The 24,096-nt window shown below is 55.9% G+C and overlaps 4 protein-coding genes across 9 annotated transcripts in view; 1 reads left to right on the top strand and 3 right to left on the bottom strand.

Moving 5' to 3' along the window:
* Positions 1 to 1,013: 1,013 nt before the first annotated feature.
* LOC118005987 (laminin subunit beta-1-like) lies at positions 1,014 to 3,683 on the bottom strand. The gene is made up of 3 exons (XM_034998470.1): positions 2,749 to 3,683; positions 2,540 to 2,658; positions 1,014 to 1,177 (listed from the first exon to the last, which is right to left on the bottom strand). The coding sequence occupies exons 1-3, from the start codon at positions 3,109 to 3,111 to the stop codon at positions 1,159 to 1,161; spliced, it is 501 nt and encodes a 166-aa protein (XP_034854361.1). The 5' UTR covers positions 3,112 to 3,683; the 3' UTR covers positions 1,014 to 1,158.
* Positions 3,684 to 3,765: 82 nt separating this feature from the next.
* Positions 3,766 to 10,988, bottom strand: CCDC71 (coiled-coil domain containing 71). 2 transcript variants are annotated; one of them, XM_034998469.1, is made up of 3 exons: positions 10,926 to 10,988; positions 4,728 to 8,541; positions 3,766 to 4,364 (listed from the first exon to the last, which is right to left on the bottom strand). In XM_034998469.1, exon 2 carries the CDS (start codon positions 8,487 to 8,489, stop codon positions 7,092 to 7,094), a length of 1,398 nt encoding a protein of 465 aa, XP_034854360.1. In that variant the 5' UTR covers positions 8,490 to 8,541; positions 10,926 to 10,988; the 3' UTR covers positions 3,766 to 4,364; positions 4,728 to 7,091. The 2 variants fall into 2 exon arrangements, with proteins under 2 accessions (XP_034854360.1, XP_034854359.1); XM_034998468.1 differs by having other exon boundaries at positions 3,766 to 5,299; positions 5,425 to 8,541.
* Positions 10,989 to 14,923: 3,935 nt separating this feature from the next.
* Positions 14,924 to 20,676, top strand: KLHDC8B (kelch domain containing 8B). Of its 5 annotated transcripts, none has more exons than XM_034996680.1 (6): positions 14,924 to 15,275; positions 16,026 to 16,530; positions 17,615 to 17,779; positions 18,097 to 18,321; positions 18,419 to 18,520; positions 19,986 to 20,676. In XM_034996680.1, the coding sequence occupies exons 2-6, from the start codon at positions 16,155 to 16,157 to the stop codon at positions 19,988 to 19,990; spliced, it is 873 nt and encodes a 290-aa protein (XP_034852571.1). In that variant the 5' UTR covers positions 14,924 to 15,275; positions 16,026 to 16,154; the 3' UTR covers positions 19,991 to 20,676. The 5 variants fall into 5 exon arrangements, with proteins under 5 accessions (XP_034852571.1, XP_034852570.1, XP_034852568.1 ...); XM_034996677.1 differs by lacking the exon at positions 19,986 to 20,676 and adding an exon at positions 18,952 to 19,970 and having other exon boundaries at positions 14,925 to 15,070; XM_034996676.1 differs by lacking the exon at positions 19,986 to 20,676 and adding an exon at positions 18,952 to 19,970 and having other exon boundaries at positions 14,925 to 15,275.
* Positions 20,589 to 24,096, bottom strand: part of CUNH3orf84 (chromosome unknown C3orf84 homolog) — a 9,434-nt gene continuing 5,926 nt past the window's right edge. The window contains exons 3-4 of the mRNA XM_034997527.1: positions 21,377 to 21,433; positions 20,589 to 20,996 (exon numbers count right to left, since the gene is read on the bottom strand). Of these exons, the coding sequence (XP_034853418.1) occupies positions 20,589 to 20,996; positions 21,377 to 21,433 (465 nt within the window). The remainder of the gene's footprint in view (positions 20,997 to 21,376; positions 21,434 to 24,096) is intronic.

Below are 24,096 nucleotides of genomic sequence, written 5' to 3'. Positions count from 1 at the left end.
ACCGGGCATGAACACAGACTAATGCCTGCCAGTCTTCAGCTGCCTGGGGTTAGGGATCAGCAGTCACAGAGCTGCCCCTGCCCACCACCCAGCATCACCCATTCACCTGCTTGGGACCTATGTCACAGACCTTGGTCTCATAGCACAGGACAATGTCATGCTCCATGACACGAGGCACTGTGGGCCCGAGCAGAGAGAGGCCGGCCCCATCAACCACATGTGCAAAGCCCAAGCCAGTCCACGGTGCAGAGCCAGCTCCCTGCTGCAAGGGCAGGGGCTCCTCTGGGGCCTGGATGTGAGACACAGACTCCCAGGCCCAGATCACCCCATGACCTGGACCCTCAGGACTTAGGTTCCCATTACCCCAAGACCTCAGGGACCCATATCCCCAGGGCTTGGGCCCCATCCCTACTAAGACCCTAGCAACCTATGACCCCACCCTGTTCCTCAGATTCCTCACCCTGGGCAGCTGACTGCTGTAATAGGCTTGCCTAGCAGAGTGGCAGGCACATGGAGGGTCACGCTGTCTCCAGTCGGGGCCAGAGCCAACCAGGAGAGGTCCCTGAGTTTTGTGTACAGTGGGCAGGAGCAGGCCAGGGGGCTCCCTGGGGGCAAGCCGGGTGTCAGTGCCCTCCAACATTCTGGCCCTTTCTTCTCCCACACTGCCCTGAAAATATGGGTTCTAAGACACCAAACCTCTGACCATGCTGACACCCCCACCTGGACTTTCTCACCTTCCTAACCCTGCTCAGCCTCTTATTCCAACTAGTTCTCTCTACACACTCCCTCCCTCCCCTGAAAACCAAGTCTGGGCCTTGGTTTCCTCCTGCCCCTGCCCCTACCCCTCCTGGACACTCACAGGCACCTGGGGGTCAGCTGGCTGGAGGACCTGGTCAAGCTCAGCTTCAGCAGTGGCTTGGTCAAAAGCAGCACAGAAGTGCCCAAATTGGAGTTCATGGCAGCGGCGGCCACAGAGGTGAGGGCGGCACGGGCAGAGGCCCTCCCCAGCAGAACACCTGAGCAAGCATGGGGGCAGGGAGGGGGAGTCAACTCCTGATTCTTACCACTTGATCCCAATTCCCAGGCCCTGCCTTGTACCTGTTGCTGTAGGCACCCCAAAGTCACAATTACAGGGCCGGCAGCCCAGAGAGTTGCTGCTCAGACCCCAGAACTCGGGCTGTAAGAGAAAGCAAGTAGGTGGAGAAAGGACGGGAAGATCTGGAGCCTGGGAGGTCACGTACTGGGACTGCCTGTTGCAGGAGGAAAGGGCGTGAGCACAGGGCTTGAATGCTCCTCTGCTTGCTGCTGGGAGGGGGTGAGGAGACCCCAGGGTACTCATGCACAACTTCCTAAGAGGTAAGATGAAGACACTGCAGGGGTTAAAGTAAAAATTAAACAAAGGATTTACATTCAAGGAGAGGCAAAAAAGGGATGGAATTGTTTCTTGGACTGAGTGTTCCTTCAAACATGTTTGTTGCAAAACACTTTTAAACCTAGTTCTTTAAACCAATACTGTTGTAACTTGTTTTATCGCTTTTCCTTTTTATGCCCCCAAAGCTCCCACCTGAGGGCATATGCTGGTTCAGCTAGCTGAGGTGCATTGACCCCGATAACCAGATCAGGGAGTTGAACCAACCCATGTGTAAGGCTCAGTCTACATTCACACTGATTATAGCCTTATACTTATCAGCTTCTAGAAGCTCAATGCCCAAGATCAAGGTCAAATCAGAAGGTGGGTCAAGGCTTACCAGACAACAGCTGCAGTCCCACCCAGAGACAAAGCGTTTGCCAGTGACAGGCACCGCTGGAGGGATCACAGGCATGAGTGCCAGGGACCCGGCCCCAGGGGTCACGACACCTGCAGGCTAGGGCACAGGGCTCCCAGGGTGCTATTGGGACTGCTGCAGAGGTAGGTGCATGCATGTGTTCTTATGGCAGTGACTGGGGGCAGAGCAAGGACATGGGGTTTGGGGTCTGCTCCCAGGATAACTCAGGCTGACAACCTTCTGTTTGGGTGGGGCTGAGGCCACAGTGACCAGGTCGGCAGAAGTCACAGCGCTGGCTCCAGACATGAACTTTGCAGCAACACTGCCCAGAGAGGAGACCACAGGTCTCATCTGTGTGGGCATCACACAAACCCCCTTCCAGGGTCCCCCCACGGTCCCAGTTACAGGCTGCATCATGGGTCAGAGGTGAGGACAGAGTTAGGTCAGAGGTCACCACGGAGCTGAAGGATCGAGGTCAGAGTTGGGATTGGGGATTGGAGGGCTCACATTTGCAAGAATGAAGGGACCAGGGATCCTCCCTGGGATCTCGGCAGAAGGACTGGCAGAGCTCACGGTGGCACCCAGCTGTGTTGTGCTGACATGCGTCACACATGCCTCCACTCACATTGCCAGATGCCAGATACAAGGCCACGTCAAAGTGACAACTGCGGGCATGTCCATTGCACTTGCGTTCTAGGGCAGAACAAGGAAGGTGGATATGGAGTGGGCTGAGCTGGGCAAGTATGGCCAGGCAGAGAGGGCATGGCACCTACCCTGGCAGGCTGAGGGTGCCCAGGCTCTGCTGTATGCCATGGGCGGTCCTGGTGCAGGTCCTGGCAGCACTCACAGTGGGTACCAGCTGTGTGTGGCGGCAGACGCAAAGGCCATGCACCTGCCAGGGAGGAGGGCAAGATGAGTCTGCCCCAGTCCCCCCAGCCTGCCCACCCCACCAGCCACTGGATGCCCCTCCCATGGTGCTCACCATGCCTTTCACATTGGCTGGGGTCCCAGCTATGCGCTTACACTCAGAGGCATGGCCACGGCACAGGCAGCTGCCTCTGGCCACGAGCTCATAAAGGGCATAGTCGTAGAAGGGGTGTCGCTTTAGGCCCCCCAATGGCCTGTCACCCAGTGTGTGCAGTTTGGAGAAGTTGACACGGAGGTTTGTCATACTCAGGAGGTCTGGAGACACAGGTTGGGGGACCTCAGATGCACTAGTCATCATCCCTCTATGGCTGGGATGGAAGGGGGAGGAATGGGGGTAGAGTCTCTTATCTGTGTCACTATGGCCACCTCCTCCAGCATTCATGCTGTGGGACTCCCCCATTCCTGTTCCTCTGGGCATGCCATCTTAGGATGACTACAGCCTAATGGTGGTAATTCCACTTCTGCACGGCTCCAGCCCTGGTATCACTCCTGAGCTGAGACCTGCACATCCCACTGCTTCCTGGACATCCCGTCCTGGCATCACTAGATATTTGAAACCTACTTCCCCAATGCAGTAAAGCATTCCATTCCCCAGCCCATCATCAAAACTAGAAATCAGTTTATCATCCAGCCAAACCATATATGGTATTAGTTTGCTTATTTATCCAGTTTTTCTCACTTTCATGTCAGCTCCAAGAAGACAGATACCTTGTCCATCTGCTTCCCACTGAGTCCTGCTCAGAAGATAGATGCCTGGTACACAGCGGAGCTCAATGGGCACTTTCTCAATGTACACATGGGAGAGATGGGTCCATGGCTCCTTTCTGCTCCACAGCTTATGTCAGTTACTGAGCCAAGGTTATCTCTTGTACCCCTCCTTCGCCAGGTGTCTCTCCCGTGATCAGATCAGAAGAGCAACAGCTGCTTGGAAACCTAGCATGGGGACTTGGTGAGTGGCTGGTAATAACCAGTCAAGGTGGGTGGAGAGTGCTAGTTTGGGCTATGTCCTGCTCTGGTACTCGCCTGACCTGACTCTGGGCTGCCTTGCTGGGTTTTGGTTATGTGTCTCTTGTCTTTCAAGACTCCTGCCTTACAAGAAAGAGGTCACAACCCAGAGACGCCCTGGCATCACCTAGAGGCAGCTGCAGAGATGCAGGGTACAAACTAAGGCCTGGATGATAAATCAGGGGAGGGCAATGCCAAGGGACCAGGATGGAGGCAGTGACGGAGGCTCATAAAGGAGACAGTCATGATGTTCAGTGATAGATGCAGTGATGGGATACATTGTTGGGGCTGGCATAGAAAGTAGCGATGAGAACTACAATGGGGCCCCACAAAGGAGTTATGATGGGGCAGAGATGGAAACTGTTACACGTGCCAGTCCCTCTGCACTGGGCACAGGTCCAGGGAACAATGATGGGATAGGAATGGAGGGCGATAACAGGGCGCACAATAGAGGACCATGATGGTGCAGAGCTGGGGAATGATGCTGGCTTGCCTGCCACCCCTGCCCCACTTGTGTACACACCCAGGCAGGACCTCACCTCCCCCCAGTATCTGGCTGTCCTAACATGCAAGGAGTACAGGATTGGCTATGGGGACAATTACCCTGAATCTTGGGGTTGTTTGAGTTCTCACCAGAATGGCTGGGTCCAGAACTTTGAAAATTACCTGAGAGAAGAAAGCAAACCTGAGCCTCTGGCTTCACCCCAGGGCCCAACCCCCCTTCCTCTGGGCCTGCCCTGGCCCTCAGTGGAAGGCTTGATGTCAGAGTAATGCTGGTCACAAACAAGGTCACTGACTCTGTGGCCAGGAGCAAGATGGATCCCAGGAAAAAGGCCTGAGCAGTTGTAGGCACAGTATCGGTACACACGCCAGGAGTGGCCATGGTCCACTGAGCGCTCCAGGAGCAGAGCTGCTGGGCAGAACGCCAGGGGACAGGAGGGGATCCTTGGGTCACCAGGGGCAAGCATCACTGGTGGCCATCAGGTCAGGAGGCACAGAGCAAGCCTTCAGGCTGGGGCATTGGGTCACCTTGAAAGTCATGAGGTGGGTAAAGTAGAAGGCACTCTCTAGGTCCAGCTGGATGGTGACATTCTCAACACCTGCAACCACAAGGGCTTGTCAGAGTGACCAGGCCATGACCCTAGACCTGAACACATGGGCACACGTGTACCCTCACCACTCTCTGCTTGCCATCAGGTCTTACTTATCGCTGTCACGACCACCACTCCAGATCACATTCTCAATGCCATGGCCTCCCTGGTCCCGAGAGTCACAAAAGCAGCAATTCTCAGATTCCTGGGGGGAATGCCCAAGGAAAATGACAAGGCAAAAGGTATGTGGTTGGCCCCCAATTCCAAAATTTCACAGCACAGCCCTCCCCTCTCCAGCCCCCAACAATGACCTGAACCCCCCCGCAAGGCCAAACCTGCCCAGGAAAACCCAGAGATACCATCTCCAGAGCCCTCACACTCCTCCCCACCTGTAGGTGACTGACAATGCAGTAGGGCTCAGGAGGTTCTGGCCACGGCCAACAATCAAGTTGTCAGTAGGTGGGGAAAGTGTGTCTGGCACCTCCTCAGCAACTGTTCTGGGAGCCTGGACTGGGAAGGACAAGGTCTGAGTAGAGATCCTACGGATACCCCCCACCTCACTCTGCCCCACAGGGAGGCCTGGAGAGTTCTTCTCCCCCTTTGGATGGCTCTCAGGGAAAGAGCCAACCTCTCACCCATTGGTGGCAGCAGCAGCAGAACTGAAAGGAGTTGTAGACTGCGAAGGAGGAGGCCTAGCCGGGCTGGGGGTCCTGGGCCATGAGCTGGAATCAGGCCTGAGAGAGAGGATAAAGAGTGGGCCCCAAGCAGGCTGCCCTTGAGGAACTGGGTGTGGCCCCCTACTCACATGGTAGATGAAAGCAGGACTGCCAGACACAAGGAGCATGCAGGGTTTGTGAAGCCACGGTGAGGCTGGGAGCAAGGGGGTCCCCAGAGCCTGGGAATCAAGGGAGGCCATACCCTACTAATGGCAGCCACCAGATGCAGAAAAAAAGGTAGGGAGGGGGTACCAAAAAAACAAGCAGAACTTCTCTACGGGTCTGCCATCCAATGCAGCTGGCGCTAGTGGGGCCAGGGATCAGACTAACCCACAGAGACAGGAGAGATCCAATTCTCATTCAAATGAGGCTCCCATCCCTAGCCCTGAAAGGCTGCTGGTCTCTAGGAGCCTCTGGGGAATGTGTCCCCCTCCCTGCCAGCCCCAGCCACTGCCTTTCAAGCCAGGCAGACGGGGAAGGACTGGCAGATGGGCGGGGAGCTAGTTTTGTTCCGGGGGCCCAGCCCCCTCTCCAAAGCAGGAAGAGCCTTTAGTGTCTGAAATACACACAGGCCCCTGCTGGGAAGCTTGATAAGGCTGGACCTGGGAACAGAGTGCTTGGGACTCAGGCAGAAAGCACTGCTGATGGGGCGAAGCAGTTGTAGAAACTCTCCTGGCTCAGCTAACACAGTACCCCACTGATCAAAGGAGAAAATTCTGCAGTCAGTGAAGACAGACTCAGTGGCCGAACAACCCAGAGCCCTGGCCTCTGACTCAACCCCAAACCCTTGCCACCAACTGGGGAAGTCAAGGCTGGAAGGACAGGCAGAGGTACTTTAGCTAATTTAGGCCTGGCCCTGCCCCAGACAAGCTCAGGTAAAGCCCCAAGATTTCAGCCAGAGCAGGCTAGGAGACAAGGCCAGGCTGTCTGAATGGCCCCTGGGGAGCAGTACCCAAACCCCGCCTTCCCTGGCCTAGAAACCTGCTGGCTGCACGGTTCCCCACAGAGCCACCTACTGTCCTCTTGCATAGGGCCTACCTGGATAACAAACCAGTGCAGCCCGATGGGGAGGTGTGCCACCTCCGAGTGACTCTGCCCCTGTCCTCAGTGGCTGCTTCTCACACATCGACAGAGGCCAGCACCTCCAGAGAAGCCTGAGAGCTACTCTTCCCACTCACACTGATGACCTGTCTCAGGCTACCAGGACCCCCTTTGGCAGCCCTGTTCCTGGGGCCACTCTTCCTATATGCTCAAGCTGGCCCACCAGCAGCTACAAACGCAAAAAAGACCATGAAGGGTGGGCAGGGAGACCGGAAGGTGGAAAGGTATAAAACGTGATAGATGGAACAGTGGAGGTACAACTTGAAGAGTAACAAATCACAGTGCATCGCGCCATGAGAACACCCCTCCCGCCCACCCATACCACCCCATATCCTCCAGTCTCTGAAAGGAGAATGGTGGCTCTCAGGGCCCTGGAGAGGCACCTGGAGTCCTTGGGGTTGTAGAATCCATGGGCATTGCACACTGTGCCACTGGCCACACAGACAACTGGGCTCAGTTTCCCCAAACATTGCTATGCGAAGGAATCAGGGTGCTGAGTATGGCAGCAATGGCTGGAGCTGTATTACAGGGGACAGGTTCACACGGAGGATCCGTTGAGCCCGCTGCCGCACCTCATCGTCCGAGGACCGCCTGTCCACCTTGATGGCCCGGAATTTCAGCAGCTTTGCTGTTCCAGGCCCTAGCCACGCCTTAGGGGATCGGGGCCCAAGTCGTGTTCTTTTCTGGGGAGGAAGATCCTTTGCCTCCTCAGCCCTTTTCCTCTTCTGCCCCACAGTCTCAGGGCGGCTTTTTGGGCCCCTCCTCGCAGTCCTGGCCTGAACAGACCCTTTTGGCCTGCCCCTGCTCCTGGACTGGGTCCGAGCCACCTTGGCCTTGGCCCGCACTGCCTTGGCCTTGGCCCGCACTGCCTTGGCTTTGGCCTTGATCTGTGCTGCCTTGGCCTTGGCCCTGATCCGTGCCGCCTTGGCCCTGGCCCTGATCTGTGCTGCCTTGGCTTTTGCTCGAGCCTTGGCAGCTTTGGCCTGTGTTCGAGCCACCTTGGCCTGGGCAGCTTTGGCCAGTGTTCGAGCTGCCTTGGCCTGGGATGTTTTGGTGCCCAGGGCAGAGCCACCTTTCATTCGTAGGCCACTGAGGGACCCAGTGGCTTTGTAGGTCTTGTTCCGGGGTGTAGTGCCTTGTTGGGGTCTGGCCCTGGGGCCTCTGTAAGTCAGACACTTAGGGCCCTTGCCTGTGGCTTTTCTGGGAGCTTTGGACCGACAGTTCCCCTGCCTCTTCTCTGGACCTTTGCGCAGCTTCAGGGGAGAGTCTGCAAGTGAGAGCTGCAGTGACTGTGCCTTGTGCTTGGCACCCAAGCAGGGCATGGGAGTCTTTAGTGGAACCAGGGCCTCAAGGACAACAGAGAGCCGCATGGCAGGGTAGACACCTGGATAGAGGTGGGCAGGGAAGCCCACTGCTGCACCCCGGGCACGGCTGGCACTTGACTGCTTCAGGGAGCTCAGCAGCAGGTTGGTGGTAGCATGCTTGGCAAGGGCTGGTGAGGATGCTTTGGCCAGCCTTCCAGATAGTGGCATAGGGAGCAGCGTGGCCCGGCCTGCAGGCAGCCGCATGGCAGTTCGGGGAGCACTGGCTGGAGGTGATGTGGCAGCTGGGGTGGGGGCACGGGCTTGCAGCTTCGTCTGGCTTGGGGGGTTGGCTGTGCATGAACTATAGCCATAGACATCACCGCTGCGCAGGATGGTGGGTTGGAAGCCATCATCCCGCAGGCCCTGCAGGAAGGCTACAAGCTGGGCCTCTGTGGCACTGAGATCCTGGCTCATGGGGTTAAAGACAAGCAGCGCCTCCTCCAGGGCCTTCTTCCCTGCCGTGGAGATCCGCGACCAGGAGTGCACAGCTTTCTCCTCCACATGCTGCACCACGCTCATGGCATTAGGCACTGCAGATCTGCCTGGGTATCCACAAACCAGCGCTCGGCACCTCCAAGACAAGAGGAAAAGAATCAATAAGAACGGCACCGAGGGGCACCTGGCTGGCTCAGTTGGTGGAGCATGCGTCTCTTGATCTTGGGGTCGTGAGTTCAAACCCCATGTTGGGTGTAGAGATTATTTACAAAAAATGGTAATACTATGGATATATTGCATTAAAGAAAATATATCATTGGGGCGCCTGGGTGGCTCAGATGGTTAAGCGTCTGCCTTCGGCTCAGGTCATGATCCCAGGACCCTGGGATCAAGCCCCACATCGGGTTTCTGGCTCAGTGGGGAGCCTGCTTCTCCCTCTCCCTCTCCCTCTCTCCCTGCTCATGCTCTCTCTCTCTGTGTCTCAAATGAATAAATAAAAATCTTAAAAAAAAAAAAAAAGAAAATATATCATTACGTTAAAAACAAAAACAAAAACAAAAAAATGGCACTGAGATAAGGGGCAAGGCAGGTAGGTAAGTCCATCAGGGCCTGCACTCTCCATGATTAACAACCATCGACACAAAGGGCCTGGCCAGAGTGAGCCACTGCTTGGAGCAAAATCCTGGTCTCCTGAACTACCATGGTGTCAGGGTGAGGACTGGGGTGGCAGGGGGCACCCACACGGGTCAGAGGCAGTTTCTTCAAGATAAATGTCCAGAAGCTCATGAGAGCCATCCAACCTGCTGTTGGGTCCCTGGAAAGATTTGGGCTTGGTTGGCCCATTTTAATTCAATTCTCCCATTTTCTGAGGCCAGAAACCTGGTATTAGACTCAACCCTGGGAACGCAGGTATGTCTGCAAGAAGCCCTATATAGAAGGCAAGACAGAGACCATCAAAGTTCTTGGGAGTGCACACTGGCACCCAGCTCAGCTTGCCACTGAATCAGAGAAGGATTCCTAGGAGAGGCAACACCTAGATGGGACATGACTGATGAATAGGAAGGACCAGATGGAAATGGAGCAAAAAAGGGAACAGCCTATGCAATGGCTTGGAAATGAGAAACAGTAAGGCACATTTAATGTGTGTGACTGGAGTCTGTGGTCAGGGCTGGGAGGTCTAGATGGAAAAATAGCTAAGAGCAGGACAACATGAGCCTTGAAGTCATGCCCATCTCTGTTCCTCCAGCTGCTGTTGTTCAGGTGCTCAGGGGTGAACCTCCCTGCCTACCAGAAGTTTTGCTTTTGGAGTACCCAGACAGGCTGAGAGGTCTGATCCTGGTGCTGAAACCACGGAGACTAACCCCAAAGCAAGAGTCAGACTCTCCTTCAACAGAAACTAAGAAGGTAAGTAGCAGGTGCTCAAGACACATGTCTTGGCAATCAGGCAGCCTGGGGGCCAGGCAGCCAGACCAAGAGCCCAAGGTCTGACAGCCAAAGGCTCCAACAGGATGATTAATAAGGTGGACACTAGAAATTTGAGCTGTCCTAACTAGGGTCTGGAGGTCTGCAGACCTCAGTACAGCCCAGATGGAGCTGTCTGGGAACACCCAACCTGTCCCAGGCTTCTTCATGAAGAAGCCATAGGCTGTCAGTCAGGACTAACGTCTAACACCCAACCCAACACTGAGGGCTCCCAGAGGGAGCTCCCCAGCTGTACCCGAGCATTAAAAGATCAGCTGGGATCAGGCAGGTCCCCCGGGCCAGGAGGCGCGTCTGTGCAGCTTCTTCCTACTGCCCTAATGGAGCAGAGGAAGTTTTCAGAATCCCCTGGAGGAAGTGCCCTGGGGCTCTTTGTTTGGAAACATTCTTGGATCCTCAGGTGTCTCGGGCACTTCCTCTCTCCAGAGGCCATTCTCCAAGCACAATCCTTGCACATGACTTCAGTTCTTTTATTTTTTTTTTCCAGGGGGTGTAGTTCCCAGGACTGTGAACTGTTGAATAGGGAGGGGCCTGTTTCCCCGCAGGCACAGATACTGGGGGTGAACTGGGGGCTCTTCCGCCCAGGTCGGTCTAGACTCTTGGGAGGGGTCTTCTGGGCTTTCCAAGAGGCTCCGGAAACAGAGGCTGCAGTCTGGCCCCGGACTTCCCTTCACACTTGCCCCCGGGGCCGACAGGGAAGTTGATGAAAGACAGGGAACGGGAGAGGCCTCATCCAAGGGGGGACCGGGTTGGGGGCCGATCAGGGCCATTGGCCTGGGAGTCCGTGTCCCTGGGGCCTGAGCCGCGGATAGGAGCAGGGATCTTGGAGGCAGCGAAACGCGAGGGGCGGGCGGGGCGAGCCCGACCGGGTCGCGCAGCCCCAGGGTGGGGTCGCTGGGCAAGGGGTAGAGGGGTGGGGGGAGTCTTGGCCAGGCCGGTGGAGGGCGCGGGTCTCGAAAGAGCCGGCCGCCCGGCCCATCCGCCCCGTCGCCTCGCGGACGGCCCCTCCGCGGCGCGGCTAGGCCCATGGCCCCAACCTACCGGCGCCGCCGCGGGGACCCAGGACGCGCCTCTGCGCCGCCTCCGCTGCTCCAACATGGCCGCCCGCTGCGCACCGGAAGTGCGCCGCACTTCCGCTTCCGGGACCTGGCCCGCCCCAGTGACCCTTGACCCCCCGAGACCCCGTTTCCCCCAAAGTCTGGGGGCAGGGCAGGTGGGTACCAAGGAAGGCTTCCTGGAGGAGGTGGCCGCAGGGAACGCTCTAAATCCATCCGGACCTGTGCAGGAGTCTGAGGAACAGTGATGCTCTCAGACACGTCGCAGACAGGACTGCACAGGAGCCCTCCTAGGACTGGATTAAGGCCTAACTGACACCCCCTCTGAGGGACCTGGTGGTGCAGCGACATCTGGGAGGGATTCCCTGCAAGTTCCAAGCCATCCTCCAAGCTCTGGTCCTCCCACAGCCACGGACAAGGCCTGCCTCTGTCCCAAGCTCCTGACCAGAAGGAAAGAGGAATGCCCCATTGCCTGCCTGAGAGTGTTGCAGGGGTGTCTCCTCAAGGGCAGCAGGCCCTCCTCTCTTCCCAAGAATGAGGCCCACATGTGGGATGAAAGGCTGATGTGCACACATCATGCTGCACACAACCCCAAAGCTGGGCATGTCCTATCTGAGAGTCCTAGCATACCAGTGTACTATGCCTAGCATACCATGTGCATGGGTGTGGTGGGAGAACCCTTGCCCAGCCTCAGCCCCCTCAATGTCAGGAAGTCCTGCCTCCAGTCTCTCCTGTGCAGAATCCTTGTCCTTTTGCCTAGGAGACTGGGACCTCAGTCTTGCTACCTGGACCCTGGGGTCAGCAGAGGGCTGGTGGTAATAGAGCCCACTGCCCAAGCAGCACCAGATGAGAGGACACAGGTTGAAATTAACCCTTGGAGTCTAAGAGGTCAGACTCTAACCAAAGGCCCCTCTTAGGGCCCCCCCCCCCAAGTCCAGGTTGGGAGCCAGCATGGAAGCTCTGGTTTTTGCACTTCAGTCAGAGCCTGAACTAGGAGGCAGAAATATTGCCACAACACTTGGACCCTGATATGTACAATGGTGCCATATTTGGTAGCTGGGGGTAGGTGAAAGCCTGTGGGCGGTCACAAGAGGGTGGGTGGATGCTTCATTTAGGGACTGGCTAATAGCTCTTCTCCCTCCCCGTATGACCCCAGGATCCTCAAACTTGCTCTACATTGCCTACTGATACAGAAGGGTCTAGGCACCCCTAAAGAGAAACACCCAACCCACCCTAGGCCTCATCTGGTAACTCTTGAGCTTCCCAGGGCCTCAGCACTGACAGTGAGGTCCTCATGCCTTCAAGCATAGCCAAGGTGTCCAACAGTAAAATGCAAACTCTCCCGTTCCTTTGGGGTTAGTGCTTCTAACCCCTCATCCTGTTAGAAAGAAGGGAAGTGTGGAGTCCCAAGGGCCAGGGTATCCTGGTGCAATCAGGAAGTCCCACCTTAGTATGCCCAGTCCCCAACTGTGGGTGAGCCCTGTCTCTGTCCCATCCATGGTTGAGGATTAGCTGCTACTCTCAGGACCAATCTCGCCTCACCTTCTGCACAAATTGTCTTCCATAGCTTCTCCAAACCCAGCAGTGTTGGCCTCCTGTGTTTAGGTGGTGCCAGCACTGTGTAAACAGAAGCCAGTCCCGTGAAGAGTCAGAGTCCAGCCTCCAGGGATGGCATGGATTTAGGTGTGTCCTGAAAAGGGGAATCCCTCTCTGGTGATGTCCAGCCCAGAGTTCAGTGCAAAATAGAGGACTAGGTAGGGAAGGTCCATCCCCAGGCTGTATCCCTTGCAGACATTAGAACTGGGGGGATAGTAGGGGTTAGGGGTCAGGGTCATGGGTACCTAGCATCCTGAGGGGAAGCTGAGCCTTCTGCCTCTTGGTGCTCAGTATGTCCCAGATGGAACTCTGGGAGCATTCATCAGAGCAAAGAGCGACTTGACCTCGATTTTGGTGGATGCTGACCCTGTAGGTGTAACTGGGATTGGAAAGGATGAGGTTGGTAGAGACCACAGGGTCATCCCAGGATCCAGCCCTTGCTCTCCATTTGGCATCTTTTACAGCCCTGAGTAATGGGCCCTAGACCCATTTCCACCTGACCAGAGAGATCTGGTGGACATCTAGTTGTGGGTGATGCCAGTGGGCCTGGGAGGGCTCACCCCAGGAGGGAGTCTGTGTGCCAAGGAGAAAAGCCAGGGCTGGATCTTGAGGAGCTACTTCCTGGGGAGAAGAGGAAGCAGGGCCTTCAAAAGACTCTGAGAAGCGGGATGAGTTGGAGCAGAGGTGCCAAGTTCACAAGAAATGAAACTTTGAAGATGTCAGCAAGATTTCAGTTGTGACAAAGACCATAGGGACCCATAGCATTAGCTATATGGTGTTCCATAGTGACTTTGGCAAGAGCAATTTTGGGGAGCAATTTTGTTCTGCTCACTGCTGGACATAAGGTAGCAGATATCAAGGTGACTGGAGGAGAGGAAGGAGAAATGGAGGGATTGGGGGTCCTGGGAGGTATCTCAAGGTAGGAGGCTTTTAAGTGCTTAATTGCTGGAAAGGGAAGAGTGGGAAATGTAAGGGGTTTTGCAGAGCAATATGAACACCATGTGGAGGAAGTTTCCCTTAAGTGAAGAGTATGTTAGGAGCAGAGTGGAGAGGATGGAAGCCTTCTAGCTAGGTTCTGTAACTGGCCTTGGTACCGCCATTTCCGTAGAGACCTTCCAACTCCAATTGCCAGCCTGTAAAAGGGGCTGGAGACTCTCTCTGGTCATGAAAAGGCTCTGCCCACACTCAGGGTTGGCTTCAGAATTTAGGCAAGCCAAGGAGTTAATGCCCTCAAGCAGCTCTTAACCCACAACTGATGGAGATTTGAGAATGAATTCCTCAAGCAACCTTTGCTCTGGGAGGGACCCCAGCAAGATTTGGTCCCAGTTGCCCACAGTGGTAACTTGCTTGATGACACAGCCTTTATTGGCTGCTTTCTCTTTTTGCCACTCCTCTGCTGGTGCTTCCTGGCCTCACCTCCCACATTAACTGTATGTACTGATATCTTTGTCTCCAGATGTGCTTCTTGGGGGTTTGAGACACACACCGTCCATGAAAGAGGGACAAGATAGTAGCAAGGATTTCTTCTAGGTGACCACCAACCTGCACAAATGGTCCCGCAGCTCACAGACTTAGCCAATACTCTGAATGCCCAGAAGATAGGCTGGGCCAGGGCCTGGGTCTGAAATAGATAGGCCTCTGTCACACCAACTTGCTCTCACCTGATCCCAGAGTTGGCTACAGGCAGGCCCAGGACCCTGGATATGAACTGTCACAAAATGTCTTGGGTCCCATAGTAGCCCAGGCCTCAGGCCCTACAGAGTGACCTGCCTGGGAGGTCCCCTGGCCTCTGACACTTGAAGCTCATCCCTTGCTCAGAGCTACCCTCCCAGCAAGAACTTCCCCCACCCAGGCCTGTGGAAGGGCCTGTCAGGCACTGAGGCCTGCACCTCCAACCCCTGCTAGCCTCGATGTCCACCGTAAGACCTATTCTGCGCCTTGCTGTGTGCCTGGGGAAGTGCTACCCAGCCACCACCCCTACCAGAGGCCCATGCCACGCCCCAAGTGGCCTCCAGGGGGCGCCGCCGCGAAGCCTGTCTTAGGGCTCCTGCGAGCTCAGTGCCGGTGGGCGGGCGCGGGCCTCTCAAGCCTGCTGGTTCTGCTGGCCCGCCCCCCGCCCCCCGCCCCCCTAACCCCGCGGGTGCCCCCAGGCTGGGTCCCGCTCAGAGCGGTCCCCCACCATACACGTGTTGTGCTGCTCACTGCTGCCTCAGTTCTCCCCCAGCCCAAGGTCGGACCCTAAATCCTGGGCAGGCCCAGCGTCCACATGTCCATCTGTCTGTTTACCGATTTGCCTGTGACTATGGGTCGACGCGCCCTGCTCTGGCCACGGCAGGTGCAGGGTTAAGGCGGGGGGGGAGAGTTTCCCTAGTCGGGAGGGGGGACGAGGGGCGGACCCGGTCCAGCCCCGCCCCTCGCCGAGCCAAGCCGGAGCCCCGCCGGAGCCCCGTCGGAGCCTGGCCTCAGCCCCAGCCAGAGCCGGCACGGAGCCGGAACGGCGGACCCCGCGCCCCGGCAGCGCCGGAGCCCCGGCCGGTGAGTCCCGCAGGAGCCGCGCTCAGGGGAAGTTTGGGGCGCGGGGCGCAGAGCCCCAAGCGCGCTCGCCTGGACCCGCCCCCCGCCTCCCGCGAGCTGGAAGTTTGGGGCCAGGAGGCCATCACGCCAAGGGTCCCAGGAGCGTGGCCCCCGCGGGAAAGGAGAGGCTGAGGAACTTGGGGATCTGCTCTGAGGGGACTCGGAGGTACAGCTGCTCATTCCTACTGGAAACGCCCTGGACTGTGGGAATCTAGAGTCCTAATGCTCATGGGATCCCCAAATCATCCCCCTCCCTACTTCTGGACACCAAGGAGACTGGCCTCTAGGAACCTGGCATGGGCAAACCCCTAAGAGTAGACCTAATGGGGGAATGTGGGACCCTGGCGTCCAGCTCCTCCCCTCCCAGTCCCAAACGCCCTGATCTTGGCCTTTTGCTGGTGGGAATGGATGATCTCTATGGAATGGCCCCCAAAAGGGTTGTAAGTATACCCTGGAGTCGGATCCCTGGCTGTCCAGGGCACACTGGAAGGCAGTAAGGGGAGGGTACAGTAGGACTCTATTCATGCAGAGCCTCAGAATGAGGCTTGTCAAGAGGAAGAGAAGGGGGCCAGGGTGGAATGTCCTATCCTAGTCAACTTACCTCCCACCTCGACCTAGATTTGAAGAGGGAGGGGAGGATGTTGCGTGTTCTTAGGTGAGGGCAGGGGGTGGGGAGAGAATCCCTCATGCCCCATAAGAAGGGGGGAAGTTGCCTGAGTTTCTGGGAATCTGCCCTCTTTCCCACCCAGGAGGGCCTCGCCTCTACAGTGGTGTGCTAGCCGGTAGGGGTAGTTCCTCCTTGTGCCTTTCCCACCAGTGATTTTGGGCCAGTCCTGCCCTCAGCTACAGACTGCTCAACTGTACCCTCAGGGACAAGTCAGTGGCCCTGACCCTTTGTTTTCCCTCTCTCCTCCAGGTGAAGGCAAGGTCCCTGAACTGGTCAGACACTCCCTGTGGCCCTGAGTCAAGATGAGGCCCCATCATGCCCCTCAGTGAGACCTGCAGCCTGAGCAGATAGTATGGCCTGTCACAGGAGGTGAACACCATGGCTACAGGCGGTGGCCGGGCCTTTGCTTGGCAGGTGTTCCCACCCATGCCCACCTGCCGCGTGTATGGCACAGTGGCATACCAGGATGGGCACCTGCTAGTGTTGGGGGGCTGTGGCCGGGCTGGACTGCCCCTGGACACTGCCGAGACACTGGACATGGCCTCGCATACATGGCTTGCACTGGCGCCCCTGCCCACTGCCCGGGCGGGTGCAGCTGCTGTGGTGTTGGGCAAGCAGGTGCTAGTGGTGGGCGGTGTGGATGAGGGCCAGAGCCCTGTAGCTGCCGTGGAGGCCTTCCTGGCTGACGAGGGCCGCTGGGAGCGTCGGGCCACCCTCCCTCAGGCAGCCATGGGCGTTGCAACTGTGGAGAGAGGTGAGTGGCCTTAAGGGAGTCCCTCAGGCGCCCCAACGCCCTCTATTCTTTTCTGACTTGGTCTCTTACCCTCAGAGATTGGACAAGAGCTGTAAATTTTGTCTGAGTGCCCTGGACACAACCTTGAATCTTGTAAAGACCCTCTCCTACCTAGGTTTGAGCTGAGCTAGCAGCAGCCTTCACTGCCCTTTCCCGCTGTGAAGTGGGAGGCAGAGCCCAGACTGGCCCCCAGCATGATGGGAGGCCCCAACCACCTCCCTGCCCATTCCTCTTCTCTAAGAGACTAGGAGGGGTAGCCCAATGACTCTCAGGGTTATAAATAGTCTAGGGGAGGGGGAGGGGAGCAGGGCCTTGGCTCAGAGCCCAGTAAGTGCTTAGATTCCCTCCCCCCCTCTTCCTCCCATATACCCATTTACCAAGGAGCTGGAGGTGGGAAGGCCAACTGGCCTGGGGATAGTTGCCATGGAAGCCCTCAGCTGACTGACCCGTCTCCCTAAGGCCTCCAGACATGCCCCCAGCTGACCTGGAGGGTGTAACAGGGCCAGAACCTCCTCTAATGAAAGGGTGGGATATAGAGGGGCTGGCAGGGCTTCTGGGCAGAAGGCTTGTGGCCAGCACCTCTACCCTATAGGCCTAAGTCCCTCTCCTAGCCCCCAGCTGATCCCCAGAGATCCCTCCCCAGTCTGAGTTCTATGCTTAGCAGATCCCCATATGCCCCTCCCTGGCTGAAACCATCCTCCATCCTCCTTCCCCTAGAGGAGCCCCCACCTTGTGGCCTCCAGGTCTGACCACCGGTCCTGCTTAGATGCCAGACTTGGTTGCCATAGCATCTCCAGGGAGACAGAGATGGATTATAATTAGATCATCTGCCTCCTGCTCTTCACTTGGAGGGGCCCTGGCCAGAGCAGGAATCCTAGCTCTCCCAGACCCCACTCAAGGAAGGAAGGAGGGCTTCTCTGCTGCTTGGGAGGGGTACTACAAACATGTGGGTCCCCAGCCACCCCCAGGCCTGACCAGGGCAGCTGTCAGGGTAAGGTGCCCTGGCCAGGCTGAGGTGCACTCTGAATTGCTCTTTTCTACGCAGATGGTATGGTGTATGCTCTGGGGGGAATGGGCCCAGACACGGCTCCCCAGGCCCAAGTTCGGGTATATGAGCCCCGGCGGGACTGCTGGCTTTCGCTACCTTCCATGCCCACACCCTGCTACGGGGCTTCTACCTTCCTGCATGGGAACAAGATCTATGTCCTGGGTAAGGGCCTGGGGGATGTGGGAAAGGGGCTCGAAGTGCAGAAGCACCTATCCCCATAGGTTGGCTGGGATCAGGTTTAGCCTGAGATGGCAGGACAAGAGAAGCTTTGAGTGAGCCAGGCTTGCTTGGAGGTTCTGACCTTTGGTAGCCCTCCCAGTACCTGAGGATCTGCAGGGTAGGTGATCCATGCTCTGGTGTGCACACAGCTGGATATGGGGGGGCTAGGGTGGGCAGTGGTGAAGGCTTAGCAACCTGGTGAAGGAGGAGCCTACTAGGCCTCCCAGGCTCCTTCCCAGGTACCCCAATTCCATTGGCAGGGGGCCGCCAGGGAAAACTCCCAGTGACTGCTTTTGAGGCCTTTGATCTGGAGGCCTGTACCTGGACCCGGCACCCAAGCCTGCCCAGCCGCCGGGCCTTTGCTGGCTGTGCCATGGCGGAAGGCAACGTCTTTAGCCTGGGTGGCCTGCAGCAGCCCGGGCCCCACAATTTCTACTCCCGCCCACACTTTGTCAACACTGTGGAGATGTTCGACCTGGAACACGGTGAGCAGTGGCTACCTGGGCTGTTCTCCCACTTTCCATGGGATGGAGGGGCACAGTATATGTTGTGGGGCTGGATCTGACCTCCCCTTTCCTGCAGGGTCCTGGACCAAGCTGCCCCGCAGCCTGCGCATGAGGGATAAGAGGGCCGACTTTGTGGTTGGCTCCCTTGGGGGCCACATCATGGCCATTGGGGGCCTTGGTGAGTATCTGTGGGGCTAGAGATAGGTGGTGAGCCCAAGACAGGAAGGAGGAAGCCCAAGCATGAGCACTACCTCCTGCCCTGCTTTACACACTCCAGGGATCAGGGCTTTGTGAGCTTCCCTTTCCCAGTCTGTGAAACAGACAGGGTGTAGTCTGCATATCCTAACTCTTGGGGTGTCCCTCAGCACCTGATTGATGGCTCTGTACCAGTAGCAGCCTAGGAGACAGAAACAGGACAAGTGACCACCGAATGAATGGACAAGTAGAAATCTAAAGAAATGAACGAATGATGAATGGGGGCTATGAGTAGCAAGGCACTGGTAGCCCATCTTGGGGTGATGCCTGCTGGGCCATCTCTGGGCTCAGCAAGCAAAAGAGCAGGGGCCCTTGCAGCCGGTGCCCTTTACAACTTCCGTCTCCTTCCCGCAGGCAACCAGCCTTGCCCTCTGGGCTCTGTGGAGGGCTTCAGCCTTGCACGGCGGCGCTGGGAGGCCCTGCCCACCATGCCCACAGCCCGCTGCTCCTGTTCTAGTCTGCAGGCTGGGCCCCGGCTGTTTGTCATTGGGGGTGTGGCCCAGGGTCCCAGCCAAGCTGTGGAGGCGCTGTGTCTGCGTGATGGGGTCTGAATGCCTGATGGGATGTGTCAGCTGGGGCAGCGCATGCCAGAGGCACAGGTCTGTGGCTCCTTTTGCTGCTAAAGAAGCTCACTGTGGCTCTGTGGGATGAGGGAGGCACAGGGTCAGGGACTTGAGACAAATGTCTCAAAGGGTGAGGGGACTTTGTCTTTAGTGCAGGACACATATGCTTATACCCACCTTTATCCCCATTCATTCATGGACCATGCCTAGCTCCACACTTGCTCTGGAACTACTGGGCCCTCTGTCCAACTGGGAAGTGGGAAGATGGGAGAGCTGGCCTCATGCCCCACAGGATTAGTGCCTACCTGGAGTTGACCAGGCTCACCCCAATAGCTGTTCCTGAAAAATCCTAGCTGTCAGCCACCTTGAAGGCCTCTGTGGCCCCAGGAGAGTTCAGACAGGTCAGAGGACACAGAGGGAGTGGAGGAGTGGATGTAGGAACCTCCAGAGGACCAGAGGAATATTGGCTTTGGGCCCTTTACACTGTTGACTGTGTGATCTTGAGCAAGTCATTTCACCTCTCTGTGCCTCAGCATCCTCATCTGTAAATGGGGATCTCTGAAACCTTCCTGCCCTACCTACCTCACAGGGCTGTTGTGAGGACCCAGGAAGTTCAGATGTGAAAGTAAAAGTGCTGCTAAAATCCGGTGTATGGCCCTCGGTGTGGACTCCTGTGTTGCCCCTGCAGCCCCTTGCCCTCCTTCAGGGGCCTTGATTCTCCCAGGGAGGAGGGTCCAGAGTAGCCTTTTGGATCCGGCTTCTGCCCCCAAAGTGTTCTGGTGTCTTAGCCCCACCTAAGCCTTAGTTTCTCTTTTGGTGACGTAGGATGACTGCAGCCCTCCACTGTCCTGGGTGTCAGAGGGCACTCACAAGACGGCCAGAGAAGAGCTCAGAAAACTACAGCAAAGCACCACAGGGTCAGGATGACCTCCAGGTCCACGTTGCGCAGGATCTCCTCAAAGTCTCTGCTCACCTCCACAGGGAGGGGTGGTCCAGTGGGGGCTGTGGCCAGGGCAGGCTCCCCCTTTCCCAGCTTAGGCAGAACTATGTGGCTTCCCACCAGACCCCTAGAGACATAGTAGCCTCCCAGAGAAATCAAAGCTGCCAGCCCTTGCCTCCTCCTCCAGTCTTTGCTGCTCACTAGGAGGGCCCACGGACCCCGCTTTCCCTGCAGCCACATGAATGCAAGGGGCTCACAGCTGGGTTTACTGCAAGAATGGATCTGGGGTCCCAGAACTGATCTGCTGTAACCATGGTGACCCTCCTGGACCCTTAGCCTCCTGCAGGGCTCTCACTCAGAGGCAGGGTTCTCTCAGAGGCAGGGTTCCCAGGGCAGCATCTCCCCTGCCCAGCACACAGGTGCCACGGGCCTTACTGCTCTCCAGCTTCTAAGAGCCCTTGGGCTGCAAACACAGACAGGCCGCTGTGTCAGCTGTCCTTGTTTAATGCTCTGGACCAGTTTAGACACTCCGAGACCCCGTCATGAAGGTAATGCTGCAGCAGCTTGGGTCTTGGGATCCCTGGGAGGTCAGGCAGTGTGTTGGTGACTGGTCCCATGTTGTTGCTGCCACAGTGGCCACCCCGGGATGGCTGGCAGAAGTTCTGCCGGTAGGTGGTGCTGGTACGGGGAGGCTCGATCTGCACAAAGTGGATAAGGCGCTGGGGGAGGTCACTGAGTCCGGGGCTTGACCGGAAATTGGCCTGGTAGGAGGATTCAAGGGGCCGCTGCTTGCCCAACTCCAGCTCATGGGGTGCCCAGCGCAGGAAGTTGTGCTGCTGCCGGAGGCGCTCCAGGTCTTTCCGCCTTCCGATTCCCTGCAGCAGGCAGTAGGGGCCCTCCTCAACGCTGTGGGCCCTTGGCCCACAGTCCTGGCACCAAGCACCCCTCGGCCCCCCCTCAACCCAGGCCTACTTGGTGATTCCTGGCTCCCCTGGCCTGTACCCCAGCCTCTTTGGCCTGCCTCCCCAGCCGTGCCTTCCATTCCAGGATGAAACCTCCAGAAAGTCAGTGGCCCCTAGGATATTTGCACATTGTCAGGCAAGCTAGTGGATGAAACCAAAGCAGAGGTACCTTTGTTTGGGGAATGGGCTGTTCCCCAGACAAGAGAGGTTGTCAGGAGCCCTCCCTCCCCTCCGTGTCTTATCCCCTCCACCCTACCTCAACTTCAACCTAGGCTGGGGCCCTGCCCGCTCTCCTTCCTTTGTCCAGTACTCACTTTGTCGAAAGGAGAACGGTTGTCGTGCTTGGAGAACAAGTGTTGCTGTGCTGGCTCCTTTAAAGACAGTGAGAAAGAAGGTGAATGGGGAAAAATGATGCTCACCTGCCCTTAAGATGTTACCTCAGGACCCATAATGGAGGGAGCTGCCAGGAGCCACTACCCCTAAGCTGCTCAACTTGCCACAATCCTGAAAGGGCAGTTAGAAATTAAAGCAATGCCTCACTCCTAGGACATCTCGTGCCGGTATTTGCCTCCAAAGCCAAAGTCTCTAGGGCTGCTGATTGAGGAAGGGGCTGAGGCATCTTCTAAGGCATCCTGCCACCAGAAGGGCAGTGGTTCAAGTTTCATGTCAGGCCCTTTAACTCTTAGATTGCCCAGGACCAGGCTTCAATTCTCTCGTCCCCTCTGTCCACACTTAATCTTTCATCAGTAACCCAAGTTCTTGGCCCTAAGTACCACCTGGAAACTGCCATTTCTCTTTCTAGCTTGAGCTCTTTCCTGAACTCCAGACTCAATAGCCAACAGGCTATTCCAATTCCCCTTGTAAATGTCTTACAGGCATCTCCAAACACAGTGTTTTGACTGAGCTCCGGATCATTCCCCAACCCCACCCCTCCGCAGCCTTCCCCAGGTCAGGTCATGGTAGCTAGATCCTGCCAAACACCTTGGAGTCCCCTTGATGCTCTTCTTTCTTTCTTTCTTTCTTTCTTTTTTTTTAAAGATTTTATTTATTTATTTTAGAGACAGAGCACAAGAGGGGGGAGCGGGAGCGGGAGAAGCAGACTCCCTGCTGAGCAGGGAGCCCGATGCGGGACTCGATCCTGGGACTCCAGGATCATGACCTGAGCCGAAGGCAGTTGCTTAACCAACTGAGCCACCCAGGCGCCCCGATGCTCTTCTTTCACACCCTATATCCAAAGGGTCAGGAAGTCCTGTTGATTATTCCTTCAGTATGTACCCAAGATTGAACCATTCCTCAGTATGTCCACTGCTTTCCCTGATCCAAGAGGCACCTTCTTCTCTTGCTTGAATAGTTGCAAGAGCTTCCTACCTGGTGTCCCCGCTTCCAAGCTTTCCCCTCCAGTTTATTGTCCTCTTAGCAGGCAGAATAATTCTTCTGATATGTAGACCAGATCATCTCCCTTGTTTGCTGAAAATCCACAGCAGTTCCTCATGTTTGTAAAAGACAAAGTCATCATAGTGGTCCATGAGACCCACACAATATTGATCTCTCCATTACCTGCAACTGCACTGTCATCCTTACTGCTCATGAAACACACCAGCTATTTCCACTTTGGGCCTTTGTACCACCTGTGCCTTCTGTCTGGGACTCTTCCTGTAGCTGGCCATAGGACTCCCTCTCACTTCCCTCTTGGGAGGACTTCTTCAAGCACTAACACCAGCAGTGTGTCACCCCAACTCTGCATTTTCCACTTTCTGGCATACTAGGTGACTACGTATATGATGTTGCCTAATGTTTCTGATGAGAATATAAGCTCCTTGTGGGCAAATGTTATTGTCTGTCTTGCTCCCATCTGTAACTTCAACACTGAGCCCGATGCTTGGGCAAATACATGTTTGCTGTTTAGTTAATGAACAAGGTTTAGAAAGCCCCCAGGGCATTTGCTTTGGCCCAGTTGGAGCCAGAGAACCATGCCCTATCCCCAGGCAGAGAAGGACCACCCCCAGGCCCCCAGACCTCAATAGGAATCTGTCCTAAGACCATCCACCTTGCCTTTGTGCCTGGTCTCTGGCCCTGGAGTTCCCTGTCCCCAGCCGTTCAGCTTCTCCTGCTGCAGACCTGAATGAAGTGTCTGATCTGATGAGTTCAGCTTGCCTGGGTTGGGGTATGAGCAATGGCTGACAGCAGGTTCCTAGATAAAAGGCTGGAGCTAGCTCCATCCCAGATCCCTGAACCAGAATCTTCTGTGGTATGTGTCTTTAACAAGCTCCCTTATCAGGGGCACCTGGGTGGCTCAGATGGTTAAGCATCTGCCTTCGGCTCAGGTCACGATCACAGGGTCCTGGGATCAAGTCCCACATCAGGCTCCTGGCTCAGTGAGGAGCCTGCTTCTCCCTCTGCCTCTTTCCCTGCTCATGCTTTCTCTCTCTCTCTCTGTATCTCTGTGTCTCAAATGAATAAATAAAATCTTTAAAAAACAAACAAACAAACAAACAAACAAAACAAGCTCCCTTATCAGGACCTCCTGCCCTAGACAGCTGGTGTTGGTTTCCAATTAGAATGAAAGCTCCATGAAGGTGGGAAGCCAGGCAGCCTTACCTTTCATTCCTCATAAAGCAAACTGACACGACAGGGATTAAAAACCCAGGGCCCTTTTAGAAAATAACAGGAAAAAATCTTCAGTATTTAGAACTAGGCAAAGAGTTCTTTGACTTGATACCAAAAGCAAGAGCAATAAAGGAAAAAATTGATAAATTGGACGTCATCAAAAAATTTTTAAAGTTTTGCTCTGTGAAAATTTGTGTAAAGAAGATGAAAAGACAAGCTACAGACTGGGAGAAAATATTTGTAAACCAAATATCCAATAAAGGAATAAGATCTAGAATATATAAAGAATTCTTAAAACTCAACAGTAAAATAACAATCCAGTTAGAAAAAGGGCAAATGTCAGATGTCTATCGACAGATGAATGGATAAAGAAAATGTGGTATATATATATATATATATATATATATATATATATATATATATATAT

Source organism: Mirounga leonina, unplaced genomic scaffold (genome assembly GCF_011800145.1).
Source record: "Mirounga leonina isolate KUSES-001 unplaced genomic scaffold, KU_Mleo_1.0 Mir_94, whole genome shotgun sequence".
Taxonomy (NCBI): domain Eukaryota; kingdom Metazoa; phylum Chordata; class Mammalia; order Carnivora; family Phocidae; genus Mirounga; species Mirounga leonina.
Note: the sequence above shows the minus strand (reverse complement) of the source record. Positions and strands in the feature narration are given on the sequence as shown.

Excerpts from the sequence above, each read along its gene's own strand:
- CCDC71 (XM_034998469.1), bottom strand. The coding sequence starts at position 8,489 with ATGAGCGTGGTGCAGCATGTGGAGGAGAAAGCTGTGCACTCCTGGTCG.
- KLHDC8B (XM_034996677.1), top strand. The coding sequence starts at position 16,155 with ATGGCTACAGGCGGTGGCCGGGCCTTTGCTTGGCAGGTGTTCCCACCC. Across the intron at positions 17,780-18,096 it reads GAACAAGATCTATGTCCTGG|GGGGCCGCCAGGGAAAACTC; the intron begins GTAAGGGCCTGG and ends TTCCATTGGCAG. Across the intron at positions 18,521-18,951 it reads CATGGCCATTGGGGGCCTTG|GCAACCAGCCTTGCCCTCTG; the intron begins GTGAGTATCTGT and ends TCCTTCCCGCAG.
- LOC118005987 (XM_034998470.1), bottom strand. The coding sequence starts at position 3,111 with ATGCCCAGAGGAACAGGAATGGGGGAGTCCCACAGCATGAATGCTGGA. Across the intron at positions 2,659-2,748 it reads CAGCCAATGTGAAAGGCATG|GTGCATGGCCTTTGCGTCTG; the intron begins GTGAGCACCATG and ends CCTCCCTGGCAG.